Raw genomic sequence first — 27,561 nt, 5'->3', positions numbered from 1 at the left:
CTATGTCGCGAGCGCCGTTCTCAAAGAAGAACAATACGAAGGAAACTGCTCTAGCCATTTCAGAGTTATTTATAGCCATGATAACGTTTATCGCTGCCCCTGCTAGATCATGTTGCACGTATAATTTGCCCATGTAATCCCAAGCCAAAGTGTCGCTCTGTGGAGAATCAATGTAACACGTCTGCTGTGATGATTTACAGGCATACCTCGGATATATTGCAGGTTCGGTTTCATATCACACGATTTTTTTTTGTTTTCCCTGTGCATATAAAAGTTATGATTACATTTTGTTGTAGTATGTGTCGTGTCCCAAATTCGAGACTGAAAATCAAAAGACGTTGCGTAAATGTTTCAAGACTTGCGACAAACGTTTTACAGCCATTACATTAGTATGTCAACACCTGGACAGGCAACTAGGTTAAGAATGTTGATGATCAGCATTTATGCGTAATCACATAAGTAAGAAGCTCTGCTAACGGGGCCACTGGAGTATGGTAATATTATTAAATACGCAGCGATGAGATACCATGGGCCCACCCACAACCACAGGGAATAGCCAATTAGAATATAACTTTGGGAACTGAGAACGAAAAGAGGAGTTAACCTCCCTCTTTCGTCAACCGCAGATTCAGCAAGTTAAAGATATAAATTACTGAATTCAGGAGACATAGGGATCTGATCTAACACGGAATAACCAGTTGTCAGCCGGAGGCTCTATTCAATATGGGCCTTACGAGTGCTGGAAGTTGGCCTGCGTCTCTTATTTCAAGTAAGTCACGTTTGCTCATATAAGCCATGTTGTTAAATATTATGGTTGATAAAAGTGTTGTGGAAAATGTTGAAAGCTAACTCCAGTGTGCTCGGCGAGCCCTTAGGGGAGAATAATTATGTAACAAGTAATTGCCTAGGAAGATAGTCCGGCAATATGGCTGTCGTTATGGTGTATGTGTTAAGATTACTGGTAGTGTGTAGACTACGCACATTTGCGTTATATTTACGACTAATGATTTTTGTGATAAATATAGTATGTGGGCTTTCAATATGTATAACTAGGGGTAAATTATTTTAAGGGTGAAACTTTACGATAGGATAGTGTAGTAGTATGTAATGAGTAGTAGGAAATGGAGACAGGAAAAAGGTTCATGTTAAACGAGGAATAATTGCATATCCTCACTAGTCGGAACAGAGAGAGAGAGAGAGGCTCAAGACCTACATCCCTGAAGGGGAGAACATGAGGAAGCGTAGCGTGAAGTAAAGACACTATGCAGATCCGACTGTAGGTCGGCCTTGTTAATATTGTAAATAATGTAAATAAGAGTGTAAATAGACAGGGTAGTTAGAGTAGGATGTACTGGGATTGTGATTCACCCCTCCATAATCACCTTTCCACGACCGATCCCGCGGATCCTACCAAAATGAAAGGCAACAGCAGCCGAATGCAACCACAGTTAAGGGGAGGTACTAGGAATGAACTGGGATAGTAGGGTCACTTGCCACGCAGGCAGCTTTGAGTAGCCTTGCTATCAACGCCCCCTTAAGATGTAATAAATGGTAACTGGCGTTACCAACATTCGAGCCAATATAGGAAAGTTCCTCAGAATGAGTTATATGTTGCTACCTGCAGACTATATGAAGAGTTGTCAGGGGGTAGTTCCCACCATATAGATGACAGACGATATGTAGAGGCGGGTCTGACCCGGCACGCCCGCTCTACGCCAATAATAATAAGTGGTGACAAGGATGAAAGGGCCAGCCAACAGTGAACGCTCGACTACCGCGCTACCGGCCCTTGGTACTTTCATCACCTCTCTTAGGACATAAAATAGATGGTGGCAGCTTTATGAGAGAAGGAAGCCCAGAAACAGGAGAATCCTAGCTGAGGGTAAGCCAGGATTATTGTGTTAACTCCTTACAGCGTAAGCTGTGGTGGCAAGGAGGGATACCTCCACGCCCCCTGCACCACGGCGTTAAAGTATGTTAAATGTGCAATAGCGCAGTGTGTAAAAAAGAGACAGTGTACATACCTTAATTAAGAAATACCTTATTACTAAAAAATGCTAACCATCATGTAAGCTTTTAGCGAGTCATAGTGTTTTTACTGATGGAGGGTCTTGCTTCGATGTTGATGGCTGCTGACTGATCAGGGTGGGGGTTGCTGAAGGTTGTGGTGGCTGTGGCAGTTTATGAAAACAAGACAACAGTGAAGTTTGCCGAACTGATTGACTCTTGCTTTCACGAAAGACTTCTCTGTAGTATGCGATACTGTTTGGTAGTATTCTACTCACAATAGAAATTCTTACAGAATTAAAGGTCAGTCCTCTAAAACCGTGCCTCTCCTTTTATCAGCTAAGTGTATGTAATATTCTAAATCCTTTGTTGTCATTCCAATAGTGTTCACAGCATCTTCACCAGGAGTAGACTCCGTGTCAAGAAACCACTTTCTTTGATCATCCATAAGAAGCAACTCCTCATCTGTTAAAAGTTTTATCATGAGATTACAGCAGTTCAGTCACATCTTAGGACTCCACTTCTAGTTCTAGTTCTGTTGCTGTTTCCACTACGTCTGCAGTTACTTCCTACACTGAAGTAATGAACCCCCTCAATGTCATCCATGAGGGTTGGAATCAACTTCTTCCAAACTTCTCTTATTATTTATATTTTCACCTCCCATGAATCACGAATGTTCATAATGACGTCTTGAATGGTCAATCGTTTTCCGAGAGGTTTTCAATTTACTCTGCTCAGATTCGCCAGAGACATCACTGTCTGTGGCCTTACGAAATGTATTTCTTAAATGAGAAGACTTGAAAGTCGAAATTATTTCTCGACCTTCATTTTCTAAAAACAAAACGTAATAAAGCGGAGCGCAGTAAATCGGTATGCTTGTATATAGCTTTGAAGATGAGACTGTCAAGCACAAGAGGCAAACTGATGGGAGACAGCAAACCCCACTTCACAGATGTGATGGGGAAATTCCAGTGCTATATAAAGAGAGTAGTCTTCTGGGATGTGGCACCGTGTAGATATTGTGTTAACTGACGTTTCGGAGGAACGTATCGCCTCCATCTTCAGGGTGGAAGAAAAAAGAATCCGCAAGCGTAGAACCGGTGTGAGCAGATGCAAATAGACTACTGTCGAGAATAAACCCAGCTGTGTAGAGCAGGATGGAAGGGAGAAGGGGGCAACATGGGAAATCAGTAGAGAGGAGAGGGGAAGGGTCTGGGGAGGTGGGCCAGCAGGTAGCAGGCTAGAGCAGGTATAGAATATTGTGTCGGGGGAGAAGGCAAGGTTAATGGGATGGAATTAACCCTTAAGCTTGAGGGTTGCTGTGCGAGTCCGGTATGAACTAGCGTGGCCTTGTGGATCCGGCGTCATGTCGCGGGGGTTTCTTGAGGGAACAGATGAGAGGCTTCTATGACTTCGCATGCGGATTTTCTTCTTTTTTCCTACGCTGAAAATGGAGGCGATACGTCCCTCCGAAACGTCTGTTAACACAATAGCTACACGGCGCCACATTCTAGAAGAGTGCTCTCTTCATAGTCACCGCCCTGAAAACCTCAAATCTTACATATCCAGTGCTATATATTCGCTGCCTTTTTCAGCGGATAGTGTATAGCTACACAAGCCTTATGAAAAATTCTACAGGTTGATAAATGCAACTAATACCTCTTATATATATATATATTTCAGATCGGATGAATTATACAACAAATCGTAAATTCTTATACATTGTAGTAAACAGTGCGTCATGATTTGAAACTGACGTGCTACGAAGAACTTTATGAACCGTTCTATATGTAATACAAATGCCGTCGTGAATGCAACAATTTATTTGGTTGTAGTTCTTTGGCTTTTCTTCCTCTACACTACATGTTTCGGCCGTAATTGGCCATCATCTGGTGTATTTTTCACTACGTAGCTGTCACACTGCACACAATCTAAAAATCTAAAACACCAGCCTGTCAGTTTTGTTTAAAATCTCGCTAACATACTCTCGTCAATTTGATTTTAGAATTTTAGAATTTAAATTCAAAATTTAAAGTTTTAAATCATAAGGACACCTGTTCTGTGTCTACATGTGCTGCAGCGGCTGTTTCTTGTTTCCAGCACCGTTCACGTATTGTTCTGTGCAGGCTCCCTGTGTGTGTCGCTGCTCATCTTTAATACGCTACTGTCTGGTGTGTTGACACCCCAAGAACAGGACTTTCTATCACCCTGCACCACGATATCTTGTTTTCTTCCTCTCTTTCGTCGTCGTTTCTTTGTTCGATCCTCCTCCCCCACATTTCTTTATCGGTGCATAAATAGGAGTTGCTGCAACATTATTGATTCATTCTTTTAAGGCTGTTAAGTTTTAAAGCACACGCACAACACCTCATTTATTGAAACTCCATTCGAAGTGAATGCCTCTATGTATGACATACATAGACACGAAGAACTAGTTACTTGACTACGTATTTCGGACGTGCCGGATTCGAATCTCGGTTGGGACACTATTAATCCTGGAAGACGATGCCGTGATTTTCTTCGCTACCTCCAGGAATGACCAGGATATTACCTGGATCAGACCCCGACTGCTTTTCTCTGAATCATTTGCAATTTAACATTCTTCAACCTTTCTACTGTTAGACGTGTGCAGGTGTACAAGGAAGAAAGATCATTATTGTGGGAGGTCATAGTATCGGTCTTTCTGAGCAAAAATTATATATATACATGTGTCCTGTTCCGGTTTCCAATCTAGAGTTACTTCGCTGTACAGTTCCAAAACTGTTAATATTTTTTTAATTCGCTTAGTGGGGGGTGGAGTCTAACTGGGTCCACTCGGTACGGCGGCCACTGATTGGCCTATTGTAGCCTGCCCCATTTGATTATGATGATGGAAAATTTGGTGGAATGAAGATTGACAGGGGAAACCGAAATACTCGGAGAAAACCCGCCCCAGCGCCACTTTCTCCACCACAAATCCCACTTGACCAGACCCGGGATCGAACCCGGGCCGCCGCGGTGGGAATCCAGCGACTAACCGCTTGAGCTATGGCGCGGCCAGAACTCTTAATAAGGAAGAGACTATACATACTGTTTCTAGTTCTGGTATTTGTTGTTCAAATGACAAATTTAGTACAGTTTACCTGGTGTAATAAGTAAGTAAACGTATCCCTGTAACAGGCCGTGGAGGCCCATAGGGTTGTGAGATGTTGAGGTTCCCACATTTTCTAGACAATCGGCTCATGGATGGCGGTAAGTTTGTTAGCCTTACGCGCCTGCCGCTCTTAACCCCCAGGAATATTCCTGGTACTCATTTCTGTTACAGGCTGAATCCTCCCCATGGTCATAGTGTGGCTGGGGAGATTAGATAAATTGAAAAAATCCACCTCATCAGGATTCTTAGTGCCTCACCGTGTGCCCCGTACCTGGTGTAATACAGTGTCGACAATTCCGCCGTCAGCATCAATGCACTTCGCAACTCGTGTGAAGACAGCATTCAGCATTTTCGGCATTTGTGAAGATGTGCTACACTCCCACAATGTCACTATCAACACTTACAGTCGCCAAGTGACTCTTCACGCTGATTCACATGCGAGAGGGAAGGACAGCACTAGGCGCCAGGTCCAAACTGCTGTGCAGTGACATACAGTGCGTACAATCAAGTGCGCGCCGCGGCTGCAATTTGCCGTGAGTCATACCACCGCAGAACGGATGCAGTCGCGGGGAGGAGTTGCAACTAATGACGTGGTAACGTAGCTCACACAAGAAAGAAACATATTTCCAAAACGAGCCAGAAATCCACCAGTAACGGTTAACTTTTCCCATCCCAGGCTGCTGCATTCTAAGTGTCGCGTTTGCAGGCTGTGTATACACGTAAGGTTCTGTTCCATAACGGCCATAAGGTCATAACAGCGTTTGGGTCTGTAGACTATTATTATTATTTTTGGAGAGGGTGGGTTTCCCCATGCACCGCGACTAGTAGTCTGTTGTGTGTCCCCCTTTGATATTCTACCAGTCGCCATGCCCTTCCAGTACTGGTGCTCGCTATCAGCCCCGTCCTTCCAGCGAGGTCGGCCACCTCTCTGGCAGTGGTCCCCGGTACTTTCCCATCTGCCGGAGGAATTGGAAACTACTTGTGCGGGAAACTTTGCCTAATTTTGCTCAGAGGTCTCCTAGAGACATCAGGATCTTTTACGTGCCGTAAATCTACGACACGGGACACACGACTTAAAAGTCCCTCCCGGAGGACTTGTTCCCTGAATTTTTCCGCCCTTAAAAATTCCGCCTTCCTTGAGTCATGAGGTGGAACGTTACTCCTAGACTACAGAGGCCGCTTGTCTGTAGACTAAATTCGGGAATATGAGCCACACCACCTTTCGGAGCAGTGCGACAGGATTGTCAGTCCTTCATCCGTTGTTCAGGCCTGTTTATAAATAGCTTCGTTATAACACCTTGCCGGCTGACCGCCGTCTGCGATTGTATAGAAAATGTGAGAACCTCGGCTTCTCACAAAACTATGGCCCTTTTTGTTTCAGTTCAGAAAGAAACAGTGGCATACATATTTGATTGGATACATGTTTGAATGACTCTGCTGTGGGGACGAGGGTTCGTCAGTCAGTCGGTGACGTAGACCGGTACGTCATCATTAGAAACACAGTTCCTATATTCTTACGCCGCTGGGGAATTTATACATGGCCTACGCAGGACTTGGCTTCCATAAGCTTTCCTACACAAGATTTGACGTACCCTTGTTCCTAGAGGAGATGGAATTGGCGTTCCCCTCAAATTTCCTGTAAACAGGCGTGGCAGAGACCATGCAGTCACTACACATTAGAGTCACAGAATATTTCATAACCCTTGAAGGATATCTGGTTCAAGTCCGTGTAACTTTGAATGATTAGTAAGGATCGTTACACCTGTGCGCAATTAATTAAGCACTACGCCATGCAGACGCATGTAGTGCAGGTATGTGAACAGCTTTACGCCCCAGCCGGTTTACTCTGGTAGGTTACTGGTTCGACTGTTGGCCCGGAGACCTACCATCCTGACATTTTTCGTGTTTTTCCTCGGCCCATCCAGGTAGATGTTGCGATAGAACCTTAAAATAGGCAACACCGGATTCATTCCCAGTTCATTATTCACTGTCATGTTCCTATTCCACGCGGTGTAGGACCTGAGATACGACTGAGTGAGAGTCGTAACTGAAATGTTGAGTTTTCGACCTACTAGCAGTGCGCACGCGCAAATAGTCCCCCCCGCGACCACCGGTCAGATATGATTCGGCCTATAACCGTAACATTCTTGAGCGTTAGCATTCCTTCATAATCCTAGTTTATCCACAATAATTGCAGTTAAGATATACCATGAATGCGTTACTCGTAACATCCAAAGGAACGTTATCACCGCCATCTGTTATCAGCCTGCAGACACAAGTGCATCCGTTACCGTTCTCTGTGGATAATGCATGGATATCCCAACTGATTAACGTTAGCAACGCCATTTGTTATCGCACTCAGCGATTAGCGCTCTATCGCAACATCGGTGAGTGGCGCTCCCCGAGGCTTTACGCCATTTGTTATCGCACTCAGCGATTAGCGCTCTGTCGCAAGACCGGTGAGTGGCGCTCCCCGAGGCTTTACGACGACCTGTCAGCAAACGCGATCTCACCCTTACGTGTTACTCTTCGCCACCGCGTCCAGTCGGACTCCGGGACTCATCCGTCTTCCTACCCAAGAGCTCTTTCGCAGAGCGTGAGGCAGATCTCTGTCTAGTGGCGAAACAAATAAAACGTTGACCTTTGTCACCATTCACTTACACGTCTTCATGATATAATGCCTAAATTCAGGTACAGTTTGACCATTATGACGATTAGATTGGGCGGGGCATGTAGCAGGTATGTGAATGATTAGAACCGTTTAAAAATCATGGTTAAAACAGCTGAGGGTGACCAGACTACTTGAAATATGTAGGAACAGGCGAAACTGCGTAATACGGGTAATAGGTAAAGGTAAAATTGCTCCTGTGCTTAATTGATTAGGCACCACATCAAGAAAATGTGTGTGGGAGTGGATGTATAGACCCACGTATTCTAACTGTCGATACTAGATGGAGGTGAGTGCTCAGCTTTGAGTCCGCATAACCCATTGGGTAAGAGGCCAGGTGAGCTCTAGACCCGGTCTGGACGTTCTGAAAAAGAAATCTCTTGCCTCTACCGGGACTCGAACTCCGACCCCTCGGCCGTCCAGCCCGTAGTCCGTCGCTACGCCGACTGAGCTATCCCGGCTCCTGCTATTAAGATAGATCGTGAGGATTAAGAAGCGTATGTAAGGAGACAGCTAACAGATCCTTTGAAAATGCGGCACCATTCAAATATTTGGGAACGGCAGTAACAAATCAAAATTTGATTAAGGGGGAAATTAAGAGGAAATTGAAATCGGGTAAACTTGCTACCATTCGGTCCAGAACCTTTTGCTTTCTCGTCTGCTGTTAAAAACATAAAAAATTAGAAGATACAAAACTATAACTTTGCCTGTAGTTCTGTATGAGTGTGAAACTTTGTCTGTGACGTTAAGGGAGGAACATAGACTGAAGGTGTTTGAGAACAGGCTGTTGAGGAGAATATTTGGACCGAAGAGAGATGAAGTGACAGGAGGTTGGAGAAAACTGCATAATGAGGAGCTTCATAACTTGTATTCTTCTCCAAGTATAATTAGAATGATCAAATCAAGGAGTATGAGATTGGCATGGCATGTAGCACGAATGCGGAGAAGATGAATGTATATAGGATACTGGGGAAAGCCAGAAGGAAAGAGACCACTATGGAGACAAAGGAATAGGTGGGTGGACATATTAAGATGGATCTTAGAGAAATAGAGTGGTGCGGTATGGACTGGATTGATCTGGCTCATGATGGGGACCAATGGAGGGCTCTTGTGAACACGGTAATGAACCTTAGGCTTCCATGAAAGTTTGGGATGTTCTTGAATAGCTGCAGAATTGGCGGCTTCTCAGGAAGGGTCTCAGTTCCATCAAGTTGGTTAGTCAGTGTGGGTGGACACTAAACTTGCCTGGTTCCGAATGGGGCTCCAGCGGAGGGCCTCCTGCGAATGCGGTAATGAGCAAGATTTGAAGCTTTTATGGCTGTAAAAGTCTTGGTGTAGTCTCGTAAGTCGACGTTTCGTAAAAACCTGATGCCAATAGCTTTAGAGGATGGAGGATAGCGGGTTTACCCGAAATGTCTGTAAGAACCTGGTGAAGACTACAAAAGGCTAATCAGCTCCTCCAGTATGACTGATATAATGTTTTTTTATTATTTCTTTCCTTTATAATCTTTTATCCTTTAATAAGTATTATCACGATGCCATGAATAAAATCTGAACCTTTAACAACTACAGCAACGTGCATGAATATGTACATTAAAATATTTATAAAGTATTACAATTAGGCTCTTTACAAGTGTGGTTTATAAAGATTTTGTTAAAATTTTAGGGCCAATTTGGTTCATGCCCTTTATACTGCCTCTCTTTAAAGGAAGTTCAGTGTCTACCACTTCGTGTTTCCGGCGTTTGATGAATAGGACTCTTGTCGTCCTGTTGTTCGGGCCGCGCTGTGCTGTTGTGTGTAAGAAGTAAAGCTATCCCTGTAACAGGTCATGAAGGCCCATAGGGTTGTGAGACGTTGAGGGTCCCACACTATCTAGTCAATCGACTAAAAGATGGCGGTAAGGTTGTCAGCCTTACGCGCCGGCCGCGCTTTACTCCTCAGGAAAATTATTTAATTAATTCCTGGTACTCATTTCTGTTAGAGGCTGAGTCGACCCCAGGGCCACAGTGCGGCTCGAAGGACTAGGTCCATTGAAAAAATCCAATGACCTCGTCGGGACTTGAACCCGCGATCTTCCGGCTTGTAGCATAGTGCCTCACCGTGTGTATCTATCTATAATATGTATGTGTTGTTATTGTTGACCGACCGTCAGTCGCAATGAGACTTTGACTTTGACTTTGACTTGTGTTAGTATAGTGTGTGCTGTATTTACAGTTATTTTTGGAGTGTGTACCTGAGTGAATGTCAGTCCAATAAACACAGTTAACAATCCAAACCTCGTTTCTAGTCACACTCAGACGCTTGAAAATATTTTATGATTGAGCCTCGTGCGAATTCCGTTACATTCATGATGTTTTCGCCCACTTATTATTCAAGTCCATTGATTCTATAGAAGATATAATTAAATCAAAATCGTCCAGTTCGTTTTCAAGAAAACTGACATTTTGCATCTGATGGGCCGCTGTTATTTTCCAGAAGATGCCAAGTTAGAAGTTTTATTTGAGAAAATTGTGTCCATAAATTACTGAAAATTTTCACAGTCGTCATAAACGTTTGTATAAAATCCAAAGTTTGTGTCTTGAGACCCTTGTGAAGGTCCCCTGTTTTCGGAGCTAGAATGTACCTGCTCACCTGGCACTTGGCCCATGATGTATGAACTCGTAAATACCGAATATGAGTAAAACCCCTTTCAGCTGTTAGGCCCATGTGTCACATAGAAATACAGATGGCTGGCATGCCAAACCCGCTTTTTCATATTCACGGGGGCCGAAAACGCGTAAATCCGTTGGAATATCAGGATCTATATTTTTACGATCATAATACTCTATGATACTACGAGGGAGAGAAAGTGACTTGGCGTGAGGACATCGGAGTCGTCTTGAACGATTGGTCTAGAATTTATGGCGGTTTCTACTTCCACTAACGGTGTTCCAAGGGCTTCTTCATCGATTTGGCTTTTACCCAACACCTTTCTTAGGCAACGTTTTACTGTTCCCACCAGGCACCCCGTGATGCGATGAATTTCCACAATATACCGTTGTGGGCGAAGTGCCGACTTGTTCGTTGGTCGGCAAAAACCTGACTGAGCTCTGCAAACTCCTTGCTAGCAGCGTGGAACGGCCTCGTGTTGTCAGAGTATATGCTGTGTGGGATTCCTCTTCTTCCGGAGAACCGTCTAAAGGCCATTAGAAACTTGTCGGTACTCATATCCGAGGCAAGCTCAAGATGCAGAGCTCTGGTTGTTGCGCAGGTGAAGAGTACGATGTAACTTTCTGTGTCAGGCTCCCCACCTTGACATAGAGGGGACCTGCGAAATCGACACCGGTGGCGGTGAAGGGCTTAGTGGGCTTGAGACGATCGGGTGGCAGTGGCGCTTCAGTTTCTTGGACTGGGTTATTTTTTCGCAATTTTGCAGGGCAGGCAGTAGTATAGTGCCTTCTTTATCGTCTATCGGTCTCTGAGGATCCAAAACTCATCTCTCATCTCTGAGAACACCATGCGAACCCCGAGATGATGTAGGCGAATGTGTGTCTGCTGTATTAGCAATTCTGTGAAATGATGTTGCCCATCGAGTAGGAGTGGGTGATGCTGCTCTGTCGTTAGCGGTGCAAAGTGTAGCCGTCCGCCGAGACGAATGAGTCCAGCGTCTAAGAACGGGTTGAAACAAGCGATTTTGGATTCTTCCGTTTGGGGAGTGTTGTTCCGAAGTGCATAAAGCTTGACAGCGAAGCATTCCTCTTGTACAGTCTGAATCCATTAGGTACGGGCCGCCGCGATTTCCGCCACAGTCAGTTCGCCTCGAAGTTTCTCTCGAAAGAGTAGTGATTGTTTGAAACGAAAGATCCAAGCGGTCGTGCGTATCAACTTCCAGTAGGAACTGAATCTGGTAGCATCTATCAATGAAGAATGAATTTCGAAAAGATCTGGTTTGGTCCGCGGGTGGTTTTCGTCTGGCAGCGGGCTGTTTATAGTGTGACGGTTCTTGGACCATTCTCGCGGATGAAGAGATAGCCGTGAAGGCCCATGCCACCATTCATCCAAAGACTTCAGTCGATCTGCTGTGATGCCCCTCAAAAGATGATTAGCCGGATTGCTTTCTCAAGGGCAGTGTCTCCATTGTGAGGCTTAGTGAACGTCAGTCCTCCACAAATAGAGCTTTCAGTACTTGGACTGCATAGCATCAGATTGTACGTGTAGTATTGCAGATGACTGATGAATTGAAGAGGATTAGGAAGGAAATGGTCATGGTCCAACTAAGGCAAACTGAAGTAACCTACAAAAAATCTCAGGGTAGCAGGTTCCTAACAAAGATTTGAACTGGCCACCTCCAAAATACAAGTGTGCAGTGTTACCTTTAGAAGAGAGCCCATGCAACGTCTGTCCATCTTCATTATTTCTGTCTTTGAAACAGTGAATATTTGTTATTTCTATGACATTGGATGGGTTTATTGTGGTTGTACGCCAAAAATTGTGTGAGTTTAATTGTTGTCGGTATAAGACCAAGTTTGAACATTTTTTGATACTGTGAATGTTTACAAAGTAGAATAAAGGATATCTCTATGCAGTGTTGTATCTGTAGTGTGACTTGTTCTGCAACACGAGATTTGTATAGGCAGTAAATGAATGTTAAGGGCAGTGAGCTGTGGAAAATTTCCAAGAACGAGTTTTGGAAATTTGTGCACTGACTCTTCAAAGGATTACATTTCCGTTTCTCTCTTTCAGGTATAACTGCCCAGTTTTAAAACATGGCATTAGCTTGAAAGCCGGTTCAACCTCCATTCAGATATTCTCTTTTGAGTCTGTCTGTTTTATGTTGCAGAAATGTAAAGACCCAGAAGCATCTGCTGTGGACACGTTTGCAAGGACTGAACCACCAGACACACAGGTGAGTGACAAGGGTCACTGGTTCAACAGTTCGGATATTGTGGCATGTCTTACCAGACAAAATACAAAGTTCATTGAAATGAAAACAGAAAACCTTAAATTTCACAAACGAGGAGGAAACTATGCATGTGTCTCTTCACTCTAGTCCCCACACACTCCCTCCAATGCTGCATTAATGCCTGGATTCCTTGAGAGAATTTTATTGGTGTTAAAGTCATTTGTGCACCACAGTATTCAGATCTTCACCAAGTATGAATTAACATCCTCTTAGTGAGTTTTTTAGTGGCCAGGAAAGGTGATAATCTCACGGAGCCAAACCTGGTGAAAGAGTAAAATTCTGGAATAATTTTCAGCAGGTTTTATTCCTTCTGAATTAAGAAGTCTGATTACAGATTGCATCTTTGCCTTGGTGCATATCTGAAAGAGTGTCACCACCTTGAAACCTGGCAGTTTCCAAATATTGCCAGCAGATGGCGCCATGTGGGTTCCTGGTGTTGCTAGCAGACTTCGTTCAGTAATATGATACAAGGTTATCATCTGTTTTTTTTGGTATACTACCCATTTTTGTTGCTTTTCGGTTTTCGTTTGAATGACCTTGTAATTAGTGGGATTTGAATGAGCTTGTAATTAATATGAATTTAACGTTGTTGTCATGTTGTTACTTACATTCTGAATACAGAGACCTGAATAGAATTGTCACATTTCTATTCTTTGATTTGAAATTCCTTCAGTACACATTAAGCAGACTGAAGGTTCCCATGTTTTTAGTTGGACTGTAGGCAAATTCCAGGATTGAATTTTTATTTTTGGCAGTAGAGGTGACAAAATAGTTCAGGCTGGTCCTCGTTGATGTTCAGATATTAGCCCATTAATAATACCGTTCTGTATGACTTTTGTATCTGATCACTGATCCTCAACTCACTTAAAACCCAGAATGGCAGTCCACCTTAAGAACAACACAAATTTCACGTTGTAAATTGTGCAGGTGAAACACAGCCTGCAGTTGTGGATAAGATAGTTCCTTACATTACATGAAGCTCCAGTGATAAATTCTGATAGGATATTCTGCATCTAGGCTGATGTAAGGCAAGGTAGAAGGAAACAAAAATGGGCAAGAGATGCTCAGATCTTGGCTAAGGGTAAGATATTCCCACATTCCTTCGTATAGACTTGGAAGTTCCATTTGTTTGGCTGCAGATTAGTTGTATATCAAAATTTAGTGAATTAATTGATGGACTGCATTATAAATAGACATTGTTTCTGAATCTCTGTGATAATTTCTTGGGCAGAAGGAACAAAACAGGAAATAGGAGCTGTGTTTCAAATTAAAAAAAAAACCAACATGCTTATCTCAGAAGCCTCATGGCATTAGACAAGCTTCAGACTTTGCAGAGTGAGGCCACATTAATTTTCATAAAAGTAAATTAATTTTAATACACTTCACTGATTTGGAACTTCATGCAATGTAAAATCTTTGTAACTACAGCGTGAAACTTCATATAAACTCAAAGTGATTCAGTGTGTGGCATGAAAGAGCTGAATTTGTTGTGGAGGCCCTGGGCAATCAAATTGTCAAGGCCCTTGTAAGTAACAACGAATGTAGGCTATGACATTTCTTTTTGTGTGTTATTGTTATTGTTATATTCAATAGTAGCTAAAAGTACGGACTAACTTTTCGAGTTTTTAGAGAAACAAATGTCTCAGTAAAATCTGTGTATTCTACTTCAGTTTTGTGGCGGCCCTGGGCAACTGCCCCAGTCGCTCTTCCTTAAATTTGGCCTTGAACACTAAAGTGTCAGTTTCTGTAACTCATTAACGATTTTGATTTAAATGATTATTCAACATAATAAATTACATCAAATTGAATAATAACAATAATAACAAGTCAACAGTGTGATGAGAACTATTTGTCACAAATTGTTTAGAAATGAGCATTGGTAAGCTGGAGGCTGAAGGTTGTGTATCGTAATACATGTGAGCTTGTTAGACATAAGCTGTAACTTTTATGCACATTTCAGGAAGGTTGTGTGTTCGTTTGCTTTCAAAGTTCTGTGAATGAAGTGATCTTCAGTTGATAATATAGCTGTGTGAATTCACAGTACTGTTTTTATGATGTGCGTGGACAGCTTACAGTATAATCACAATGTCGCTTTATATATAAGGTGGTAAAACAAGCCTGCTGCATACATCCTTCATGTCACACCATGTGAACACAATTGGATGGATTGGTGGAAAGAAGAGCATGACTTTCCTGTTTGTTTGGCACGGTGTGATCCAGGAAGCCAGCTTGTGCTGTTTCTGTCTTAAAAAGTTCAGATGTTTGGGGAACAGTAAAAATAATTGCCCAAACATTCCTTCTGCAGTGAAACCAGTGCCATGTGGAGATCTTCATAGGTCTGTACCATCTATCACCTAGCTGGAAGGAATTTTCAGTTCTCAATGAAGATGAGGAAGACCATTTAGAAGGTCCCGCGACATCTTTTGGTCCAAGTTACATTCTGCAGAGTAGCCAAGAACCATGCCTAGTTAGCCAGTTGAGTTTAGTAACCTGTAGGACACTTGGGATCAAGGCTGACAGTGGAATTTTTTGATCAGTGACAAGAGGAGACATTTGGAAAGAGAAACCAGACATTATCAGAAATTTAGTATATGCAGGATTTTCTGTTTGTATGCCTAGATATAAGAAAACTAATGGAAGAATGTGATTTGAACACAAACCTGAAGAATGAGAGGCTTTTATTGATTTGTCTAAGGAGTCAAAAGCCTTCAGTACTAATTGCCCATGCCATAGGATTGAAGGAAACTTACAAGAACATGTCTCACATGCTAGACATAATCAAGAAAAGGCACTTCATCAAGATGTGATTTGAAGACTATTCTTCTACCGATTAGATTTACCAAGTGCTGCTGTTTCCTCTGCTTGTGAGATAGTTGAGGAACAGAATAGCACACTGTTATGGAGTGGCTGGTGTGAAAAGATGTTTATTCCTGGGAATAACAGTGTTTATGATATTAATGGATCCTTAAGTTGTACTTCCTCCTGCATTGCAGATATCAGTATGCCTAATGGGAAATTTTGTGAAGGTTTTAATAAAAAAAGTGATGACCTAAATTATGGAAAGCAAACATTTACAGCACAGTGCAGCTCAGAAGTGAAGGAAGATGCTGTTGTTGGTCTGCAAGTTGGAAAAATTTTACATGACAACTGTTGCACAAGGATATCAGTGTAATGGAACAGTGGTTTCCAGAGCAGATTCTGCTTGGCTGCCTTTTGGCCCCAAAGATGGAGGTACTACATTCCTCCAAAATTTTAGTAAAGTCTACCAGGCTACATGGTATAATCTCCAAATACAGAACTGTTAGTAATCACAGGTGTTGGAGCATGTGACAGAGATATTCAAAACTGACGTTAAAGATATGTCAAAGGAAATTGAAAAAATCATATTTTACAGTGTTGTTGAAGGCATCTTGTTACATGGAAATGGAATGTGGCCATTGACTGAAACATTGAGGAACGAAATAAAGGTGGTTGAAATTCGTTATTTAAAATATTTTTAATTAGGGGTGTCCGAGATATTTTAGGATGCTGTCAGTAGCGAGACTACATAGTGTTAAATGGTAGGATAATTGATGAATTGGAAAACAAATTTGGAAGGAAGCGGTTGTGGCATAATTGAGGTACTGCCTGTAATTTTCCAGGGGGGTCTGAGGAAAACAATGAAAGCCAGTCTTCCAGCTGAGATCTGAACCAAGAATCCCTGAATGTAAGATAAAAGCATTATCACTTTGCTAGTTGAAATTATTTAAAATTGAGAGCAATTAATAAGTTCTGTTTCAATCAGGATTCATCTGTATGACCATTTGTATGTGTGTTCACCATGCTGGTCCATGAGCTAACTTTGCATTCCATTATTGAATTATGAATTTGTATTTTATGTGAGATTAACGAAACATTATTTGTAGGAATAGAAGTATGTGCAGTAGCAATGGAGGGTCCAAGAGTTCTACATTGAACTCCAAATACTCCAGTTGTGCCTTCCTGTCTGCCCATCCATCTGCATGTTCCAGCTTGAAAACCAGTGCATGTATTTTAATGACATATACTATTAAAGTCTTTCATATATAAAGTTGTAATGCTCTTTTGATTTTGTAAAACTTGACATAATAAAAGTATGCCGTCATAAGGGAGTATTGTATGATAGGATGGTATAAACATCGTGATGGTGGTAAACCTGCAATAATATAATGAGAGGAACAAGGATGAGATCAAGGGAGTCCTGGAAATTGTGGCAGTAAGAACTACCGATTCAGTCATTTCGTATAGTCTATTGTCATGCATGTAGGAACTTCTGCAAATATTATGTAAAGAGCATGTGTAAATTCTGTGCTATAGTATGAACTGAATCTTACCAGGCTCATTAATATTATGGTACACCTTTACAAAACAAGTGATGAATACTAATATATTTTGTTTATATTTAGGACCTGATATCTTTAAAGTGTGGCACTATGTAAGCTGTTGCATTACCTCTTGCTTTTTATAAACTCCACTGAGTGTACAATTAGTTTATATAAAGGAAGTAGGTAAGTGAAAGCTAACTAGTCTAAGGAAATAGTCTGATATCTTTATATATTTTGTCCCTTCTGCCATGCTTCAGTTTATAATCTAACCTCCAGCTGCCAATCTCTGAAACTGAAGAGGTTGGAAACAGAGTCTTTAAATCGCAGATTATGGTTAACATACCGTGCCATGTCATGCCATGTTTGAGAGCAGATACCATCTGATATACTCCCTCATAAGTAGTTTGGCTTACAAATAGTATTGTATGTGTAATATGTAGGTATGTTTATGATCTGTCTCCATAATAGCAATCACCTTTAAATCAGTAACTAAATAAAATGTTCATACTGCTGCCATGTTCTCATTTTACATTATATAAATGAAAATACTATAACAAATGCTGCATATTTTTCCAGCATCTGTTAGAATGCTTCATTTCAGTGTACAAAAGCCAAAGCACAAGTATCACTCCCATCTAACAAGTTCACACTTCTCCCATTTTGTTATTATTCACTGTAGCAAATTAGGAAGTTGGCCTCCAGTGGCATAGCATTCATATCAAGTTGTGTGGAAAATCAGGCAGTCGGTCTAAAGTTGAACTGCTGGAACATATGTATGTGTGCATGCAGCGTGGTAATCCAATAAGCCTACTCATTTGTCTAAGAGTAAGAAAAGAAGGTAGGCATATTGCCAGTGTGTGCAGGTTTCCACTGATATATGTTGTTTTGTACAAATTTTCACAAGTCTCTTTGTTGGTTTCTATAGTATTGATGTTGGTAGTTACAAGTAAATTGGGGGATATGAATAAGTGGTTGATATTAATATTCTCAAGAAGAAATTGGTTATTTTGAAACAGTAGGAATGCATACTGTAATTTGAAGGAAGGTTGTAAATATTAGTAAAGAAAGTATATAGATTATTGATTCTGGAAATGTTCATGAAGGAATGTTTTTATTGTTTTTATTCTGAGTGTTATGGCAGTGGTCACGATTGGCAATACGATTCAGTCACAACCACTAGAATTGATATTGACAGTAAACAGAATAAAAAATAGATGTTTGTATAATGATGAGAAATTACCTGGAGAATACAAAATATCATGCATACTAAGTATACTTCAGACAATGGATTATGTCTTCTGTAAATATGGTGTAATGAATAAATCATTGTCACATAAACTTACAAAAAATTATTAATATAATTGGAGACTTTTTTTAAATGACTCATATACCATTTTTTTATGAATGCAGGTAACCAAATCTGTGATCTCACTGCTGCGCTACTATAATTGGAGGAAGTTTGTCATACTGTATGAAGATTACTGGCAACCAGTAGCCATGTCACTGGAGGATCAAGCTGTGAGAAACAACATGACTGTGAAGCATAAGCGTGCAGTGAATGATAACATCAACTGTTGTGAGAATGATCTGCCTTGTTGTCAGACCAGTTACTGGTATCAAGTGATGCAGGCCACACGCAACATCACACGCAGTGAGTAGCAACAGCACATCTTCCTATGTACCTGTGCATCTGACTTTTCCCTTCCAGCAGACTGATGTGTTTCACCGGATGTTCCGTGATCTCATCTGATGAATGTTTACAGGTTGATTTATATTGAATATATTGGATTTGAGGTTCTCACAGCAGTGACTATGAATAGTTATGCCTTGTGAGATGTAATGCCATGTAGTCCGGTGAAAGTCAGCTGAAGTTCCAGAGGAATGTATCACCTCCATGTTCCAGATCAAAGAATATAAAAGAAACCAGAGATCTGTCTGCTGTGTGCTTCATGCTGGCTTCTTGCATGACTTGTCTTTGACCATGAGGATGGAAGTGATATATTCCTCTGAAGTGTGTTGACTTTCACCAGACTGCACATTGTTATAACCCAGAAGATATAACTCCTGATGTCACGTATGATGACCATGAAATATCCTGCTATGGAAGCCAAATGTTAATCACCGTATTTACAAAAATATATTGTTTGATCCCGTCTTGAATGGGTTCATTTCAGTTCATACATTCACAGCCTCTAACATGTATTTTAATGTTATCCTCCAGTAATTATCTACGAGTACATCTTGCAAATTATCTCTTTGGTTGAAGATTTTAAACAAGAGTTTTTGTTTGCATTTCTCTTTTCCACAAAGTGTGATGCATATTCCAGTCATCTTGTCACACATGATTAATCTCTCCTACAATACCCATCAGATGAAGAACACAAAACAGAGAAGCTATTTGCCCTGTAATTTTCTCTCTTCCTCAGTAACTTCCTTTGTCGTAGGTCCTGATGGTTGCTCCCATACACTGCCTCCCTTAATCTTTGATTATCTCACAAAGAATATTTACTAAGGGCTGAAAATCAAAAGTCAGTATGCACAGATTTGCCACATTTGCTTGTAGAATATACCACAGTTTTGTGTTGTAGTGTTTAGTCATTGTCATATTCTCTGGTACCAGCTGTTAAATTTTGGGATGGGTTGTCGTTCCTAATATAGAAAATTGATCAAACTTGTAAAATACTTACTGGACCAGCATCTTATAGTACTGACTGTAAGGACTGGTAAGACCAAAGTAATATGAGCTAGACAGCAGGTTACACCCTTTATAAATATACAAGGAAGAAATGATGCTAGAATTACAGATGCCCTAGGAAGAAACTGGAAATGCTGTTGAAAGAAGCTTGGTTGGGTTACCCCCCCCCCGCAGATCCACATTATAAAATTTTCAGATCATAAAATGAAATGCTTAGGAAGAGTTTTAAGAAGATACTAAGTTCTGTTTTGCAGTACCCATAACATGATGACTTGGTCTAAGGGCATTTAGTAAATATGTTGGAACAGATACTGAAACTTAAAATTATGATCATACTTTTTATCTGCCCTTCACATGTTAGGCTTACATTACTTCTGATTTCATAGCCGTCTGTATTAATGGTCTTCTGATGAAGTTTTGAGGTTATCATCATGGTGCTTCTTCAGATTATGATCGTCTGTGGCAGTGTCAGTACATGCCTGTGTTTTAGAGGAACATGCTACCCCCATCTTTAGGTTTGAGTGTACAGGTTTAGGAATTAGCCCAGTTCATTAACCCTTGTCTCAGTGGAATGGCTGGTGTTTCCAGTATACCCCTATACTTCCACTGTATGCAGTATATGTCTGCTACATTCAGACCATGTCATCGCTGTTGGGTGGGACAAATGGAAGTTAATTACTTTTATCAGAGGAAGGTCTAACATTTTAATATTGTGTTTATATAACAGTGTGCTGATGTGGTTGGAGGTGATCTGAGGGGGAAGGTTTAGGAAGGCAGCTGTTGTGTGGTCCTCCCCAAAGCCTCTTCAGTGTTGCTAAGCTGGACTGAGATCCCATCAGATCTGTTTCATGCTGTTGCTATTCTCATGGAAGTTTGTTCTGAGTGTGTCACATCCAACTTGCAGATGAGTTGGCCGTGTGTTCGAAGGTGACAACATACATTGTTCAGTGGATGGTGATGTGACTACATACAAATAGAGGTAGGCTAGTGTGGATCAGCTTTGTGTATGTTCCATAATCCAAGGAACCATCTGGCCTTCTCTAAATGTTAGTGCCTAGCAAAGGGAGGTGGCTGCCTGTGTCATTCTCCATGATGAACTGGCTGCTGTGGTGTGTGCTGTTGTTGCAGTTCAGAAAATCCATCAGCCTTTCTGATCCATGGGGTCAGATCACAAACATGTCAGCAACATGGAAACCAACAGTGGGGCTTGTATGCATCACAATTGAGAGCAGCCATCTCAAAATCTTCCATGAAGAAACTGGGTGTCACGAGTGATAGTAGCGAATCTATGGTGACTTCATCTGTTTGTCTGTAGAGCTGGCCATTGAAAGACAAATATGAGGATATCAGGATGCAATGGACGAGGCTCAAATTCTCCTTCTTGACTTTGCCACTCAGAACCTTAAGTCCATCCATAATGAGCACTTTGGTGAAGAGAAACAGTATCAGAGCTGTTGTGGATGTCACCAGGAAAGTCCAGAGCATGGATGAAGTCTTCAGAATTCTCTTACACGTTGTGAGGAGTCACCCAGACATGGTGCCTGTACTCCCACTACATGTCTTGCAAGGCTCTATCTAGCTTGGTGCTCCAGTCATTCTGATGATGGGTCTGGAGTGACCTGCTTTTTTGGTTACTGTCAGGAGCCCATATAGCCTGGGTGGCACCAAACGTTGTCACAGATGTTGAGTGACATCTCACAGAAGTGAAGACCTTGTTACTAGCCGATCAGTTTTGCACCCCATAGACTATGTGGGCACCATAGCCAACATCATGTTTGCTAGATTGTGGAATGAAGCAGTGACCTTCTGTTTGTAATCAGCTGTGTTGAAGATGACTGTGGTGTTTGCCTTTGTCTGCTTGCAAGGCTTGAGTTCAGCATTACCCCATACCATATGGAGTACCTGTTTCTCTGCTGTCATTAGGTTCCCTGTCTGTGCCCTGGAACATTTGATTATTCTCACATTTCCTGTCAGACCTTTTCTTCAGCTTTAATGTATTTGTATCCATTTGGTTTGTACTGAAGGGCAGGTTTTGGGCAATCTTATATTCTTCCATTACCAAATAAATATCCAGATCCCTATGTATAGTAGTGGCAGTGATTGTGACAAGAAAATGGTTTTTCTTTTTGGCAACTTTGGCACAGGTGGCGTCTTCCTAGTGAAGCTAATCATCTGTGATAGAGGGTGGTTGCCAACACTGTCAGCTACTTCATAGTCTCATTCCTGTAACAGGTTGTGGAAGCCCATAAGGTTTTGAGATGTCAAGGCTGCCACATTTTCTACACAGTCAGCTCATGGCAGTGAGATTGTCAGCCTTATGTGCCAGCTGCCCTTTACCCTGTGGGTTGTCAAATCTGTGGCGTAGAGAGACAACCATGTAAAACTCAGTAGCCTGAGCGTGCGACAGTGTTCTTCTTTGCAGCAGCCCAGGGTTCTTCCATGCAGCACCCTGGTGATTGCAAGCTAGCTGGCCAACCCTGATGAGCGCTGGTGATCGCTGACGGAGTTGGCTGCTACTAGACTTGCTGTTGCGCTGTTCTCTTGATGCATGTGTACTTGAGACTGATGTGACTGATGCTAGCATGTCAGAGGCTGCATTTTTATACTTTTGCCACTAGGCGGTGGACTAACCAATGGGCGTTGGAGATCCTGTGAGGAGTGTTGATTCAGTAGTGCTTGTTTTCACTGTGAGGGGTTCCCACAACACCCAGTAAGATTCCTGTTACTCATTTCTGTTAGAGGCTGAGATGACCCCAGCACCACAGTGCAGCTGGAAGTGTTAGGTCAATTGAAAAATCCAAAGACCTCATCAGTTACTACTTCATTGAATCTGTCTTCATTTGATAACATGCATTTTGTTCTAGTATATGTGTTCCTGGGAAATCCAAAAGTTCTTGTGGAAATGATGAACACCATGCATGCCCTCCAGATGTTTGACAATGGCGAGTACATGGTTATCACAGTGGATATGGAAACTTATTCTTACAGAGAGGCTTTCAAATATCTTTGGCGTAAGTATCCCTATCATTTAGATATTCGTAATTCTCAGGACCCATATTCTGTTCCTGCATTTACTCCAGGGGCAACATTTAAACGGAGTCTGAAATATTATTGTTGATTTTAACATATTTTGTTTGTCCAGTATCAGAGACCAAGTTTTCTTGTTGATTTCTGAGTTTCAAATTTGGATTAGAGAAACCATTTCTTTATTCTTTTGAATTTGATGGAAACTTTGAAAGGAAAGAGAAGACATTTGCTGATACTACTTTTGTGACTGGAGATATGTGAAATGAAAAAGGGATGTATTTTTAGTGTGAAGTATAATAAGCAACTATGGTTCAATGAAAGTATTGTTCAGCAAATGTACTGCAGTCAACTCTTCCAAATTTTGTTAAAAATTTATCATCACAGGTGCTACACTTGCCAGTGAATAGAACCATGCATGATTTATATGTGTGTGTGTGTTTTTATCTGTTAGTGCCATAAACTACTCTATGCCTGAAATATGAGTTATTTGTATATGTATGTGTATGAATGTACGGACTGGAATCAAAGGAAGAGAAAGAAGAATTTGAAAGAAACCAGCAGAGGAGGAAGCTTTGGAAGAACTTAAAACATGGAATGGAATTAAAAATTTGGGGTGAAAATGTGGTCTGATTGTGGCATTTCATGGGTGATCTATATTTATCCTAGGAACAATATGAATAAACAGATAATTTATGTGTGTATGTTACAGTAAAAACCAAAATCCATTACTACCAGTTCTTAAAATAAAAACTATAAATTTCAACACAATAGATTAAAATAGTATTCCCTAATAAGAATTGGACTTACTGCTGCTGGTACAAATTTGAACCAAAATTTTAAGACCTACCGCATTGTCGATATAAATGTAAGTTGCGGGTTTTTGCCATTACAATGAAATACCCCATATTTATCGTGCATATTCTTTACAACGTAAGAAAAATAATGTCCCAAGTATGGGCCATACTTATCTGTCTTTTTATGCATCTGTGGCCAAGTATCCATGCCTAAACCACTGGATAGAAAAATTCACCATTGGAGACCTTCAGTAAAAGTTTTTGTGAAATTTCGATATTCAGGCATGTAAAAGGTAAATTAACTAATTAAGGAATCATGTCATGAAGGTGCATGGGGGAGTGGATGTATTGATCCATGTATTCTTGACCTTGGCACTAGTTTGGGGTGAGTGTTGAGCTTCATGCCCTGGCCACTTTACTCCCAGGAAAAGAGCCGCTGGTGCTCACTGGATTGGAGGCTGGGTGGGTCCCAGAACCAGACTGGATGACATGGAGAGGAGAACAGTTTTGCTCTTACTGGTACTCGAGCTCTGACCCCTAGGTCATGCAGCCCATAATCAGTCACTATACCAACTGTGCTATCCCAGCTCCCATATTCAGCCATATTGATTCATAAAAAGTTTCCTCTCCAGTATACATCAAATTATAGACAAACTTTATGTCCATTGATAGTTAAATGGACAAACAGATGTCTTGGGAAACTGTTTCAAATAATGGAAGTAATCCATATGCATAATTTTGTGATCATTGAAGTTTCTTAATGTCACAAAGAATGTGTTAAATATTTAAGAATGGTCTGTTACATGTGATAATCATCATCCTGTGATCTGTTTGTGCAGTGTGTTCCTTTATGACTTAACTGATTTTCTGAGCATCCCTTCTGTGTTTGTGTAATATGAAGCTTATTTATTGGTGACTGTAATATTTTGGGGGTAGACGGGTACCCCTAACATCCCTTACCTCAGCATAGAGTGGTTGTGCAGAGAACACACTGGCACAAGACTGTGTATGATAGTTGTATGGGGGACAGACTTGATACAAGACTGACAGTGCATTCTTTCAGCTTTAATATTTTGTGCTCATTCATGTATTTTTATATATATAGAACCAGAACAAATGGAAAAAGTGGAGAATTGTGAACAACATCAAAAAGGATTTTTAAATCGTGGACGCTCACTTCTTGTGGTAGTCTCCAGCCCACCAAATGAAGCTCGATACAGGGATTTCACTAGCAAAGTTGCAGAATACAACAAAAAAGAACCATTCAACTTCACCATGCCAAGTATCTTGCAGAAAGATGGCTTTCACAAGGTAGGTTATATTCGGCGTCTGTAGGGACACTTTGTTTGTATTCTACAGTTCGGCATTCCTTTTTAATATGAATTATTACAGAATCTTTATTAAATACTGAGCAAGCATGACTCAGCAAAGTAGATCTGATATGCATCTTACATAAGATTTGGCTGATTTTGAACAGTTTTATGGTGTATACCCTGCTAATTGTTACTGGAAAGAGGAAGCATTGTACACATAGTGATTACACTCCAGGAAACCTGTGGCACTGGAAGTAAAATTGGTAACTTGGGGGGGGGGGGTAATTTTTAGTGTAACCTGCAGTTTTAACATTGCACCTATGGGGAATAGCAGTTCACATTATGAAATTTCCCCATTATGAATCTCTCCAGGAACAACTATTCATAATAGTGAGGACTCCCTGTAGCCAGTTTTCATCTTAAGTAATGCCTTCTGTGGTGACTGGATTTCTCATAATCTCTCTAAGCAGATACCAGCTTTACTCTTTGGAAATCATGAGCCTATTAGATCAGCTGTAGGCGGTTGTGGTAAAATTGGCACAGCTGTAGAAATCAGCTCATTGTTATTAAGAGTAGTTAGTCAGCAATTTTCTCCATAGATGGCATCAACTGTGGCATAGTGATACTTAGAGTAAAGAAGGACTTTCATGTGGTCGTTTGAAGGTCATAAGAGAATTTATAGTTGTTTTATCCCTAAGCATCTCTGGTATTCTAGCAGGAAGTTCTGTGGTGAGACTTGGCAGTCAAAGGGCTAATTTAAGTGCTTTCCTGTTCCTTTCTCTCATTGCTATAGAGACAGTGAACCTTGTATACATACTTTAGTATTTAACAATCCTGCTGCATTAGTTGATCACTTGATATTTTCTGTGACCACTTTCTCAAAGAATTTGTTCACATACTTTGTGTTTTCTCCCCCAAAGCATTGTATGAATAATGAGGAATCCAAAAGACAGACCTATCCTCTTGTAAGAGAGGATGCTCCACCATGACAAGTGTATAACTGTTAAACAGTAATAAATATTTCATCATGACACGGAGACCGACTGACCAACTGACTGACCATCAGTTGCAATGCAACTTTGACTTGACTGAGAGTCCGTTGAGAGTACAAGGATGAGAATTGAGCATGACCATTGATGTTTGTAGATCAGCGATTAATAATGAATAAGAGTAATTGTAAATGAAGGTGTTACTAATCCAATCATCTGATCCAGATCCCATAATTATTAGTTATGAAACCCAAAAAACACATGATTATTCTTGAAGAAGATGGATATGTAAGAGTGCAAATAATTTGTTTTCTGAAATTTTCCTCTGCAGTAAGTGAAACTAAAGTCCAGTAAGGTATCTAAAATCACAAAGATGGATTTGGGTAATATATGTACTGCACTGTGAAGTTTTGATACCAAGCCATGTGAAACTCCATATGAGCATGCCATTGTGCAGTGTCCTGTTCCACTGAGTGGGTTCACTTCGTGGTAGCATTCTAGATTCATACATGGCAGTTGATGCTCACTTAAAATTTTGGCCAGGGTACCATCTATCTGTGGTTTTCTTTAGCTCCTGCAGTCTGGGATAATACCTCAATTAAGTCATGACTCCTTCCTCTAGAATCCTTTCCAATTCAACAGCCATCCCATCATTTGATACTATGTATATAGTCTGTTGACTGACATTGCCATAAAATAGCAGACAGTAAAATCCACCCCATTTGGTATCTTTTTACTTTCTTTAACTTAATACTGTGGTGACTTTGCATTATGTATATAAGAAGAATTTATGTTCATCTGAAACATGTTTGTGTTTATGTGTTCTTATGCTTTCAGTATGTATCGATTTATGCAGCCTATCTGTACGATGCTGTGATGTTATATGCCCGAGCTTTGGACATGCTTCTCCAGAAATACGATGTTGTGACAGAAGAAATTTTGCATAAAGTTGCCAGTAATGGAACACTGATCATTGAGATGCTGAAGAATCATACATATGAAAGTGAGTGTTCTGTATGTCTTTGTCACAAGCTGGGTGTGAAACGCCTCAGTTTATGGGTAATGTGAATGCTAATTTAAAACTGGAACCTGATGAGCTTTGCCCAGGAACCCCACTATGGTCCCTTGAAACTTGATACAAACCTTTTCCTGTGTGTACATGCATGGAGGGGGTTGGGATACTCTGGTGTATCAACCCCACCGATTGTCTCATTTTGTCACAGTTTATGAAGCTTCTGGGGAACTGGTTTCTTTATTTTTAAATCTTTCTGTTTACATTAACCCTGAAACAGATGTGGCAGCATGTAGTTAGCAGAAGTTACTGACATTTTGAAAGTTATGTATTTCCACCAGCTTCAGGGTTTAACCTTTATCGGACGAACGTCATCATATGATGTTGTTAAAAGTTAGGGCAGCTGGCCAAACGTCATCATATGATGTCGCGGATTCCACGCGTGTAAGGTTTTTTTTAATATTATATTAAAAATATAAGTTGTTGTACTATTTACATGATTTTTGGTCACCACCTTTATAAGGAGACAGCCTTCCTTCCTGCATGAGCTAATGTAATCTAGCGACGTCATATGACGTTAAAAGTAAGGACAAATTGAAGAACGACATCATATGATGTCGCGCATTCCACGCGTGTA

At 41.1% G+C, this 27,561-nt stretch overlaps 1 protein-coding gene across 2 annotated transcripts in view; it reads left to right on the top strand.

Moving 5' to 3' along the window:
• The window catches only part of LOC111870313 (receptor-type guanylate cyclase Gyc76C), a 263,240-nt gene that overhangs the window by 186,669 nt on the left and 49,010 nt on the right, over positions 1 to 27,561 (top strand). For both annotated transcript variants that reach the window (XM_023862486.2, XM_023862485.2), the window contains exons 4-8: positions 12,629 to 12,694; positions 18,505 to 18,745; positions 22,654 to 22,800; positions 24,716 to 24,921; positions 26,750 to 26,915. In XM_023862486.2, the coding sequence (XP_023718254.1) occupies positions 12,629 to 12,694; positions 18,505 to 18,745; positions 22,654 to 22,800; positions 24,716 to 24,921; positions 26,750 to 26,915 (826 nt within the window). The remainder of the gene's footprint in view (positions 1 to 12,628; positions 12,695 to 18,504; positions 18,746 to 22,653; positions 22,801 to 24,715; positions 24,922 to 26,749; positions 26,916 to 27,561) is intronic.

This window comes from Cryptotermes secundus, unplaced genomic scaffold, assembly GCF_002891405.2.
Source record: "Cryptotermes secundus unplaced genomic scaffold, Csec_1.0 scaffold391, whole genome shotgun sequence".
Classification (NCBI taxonomy): Eukaryota; Metazoa; Arthropoda; class Insecta; order Blattodea; family Kalotermitidae; genus Cryptotermes; species Cryptotermes secundus.
The sequence above is the reverse complement of the archived record's forward strand: the minus strand, read 5'-3'. Positions and strand labels throughout refer to the sequence as shown.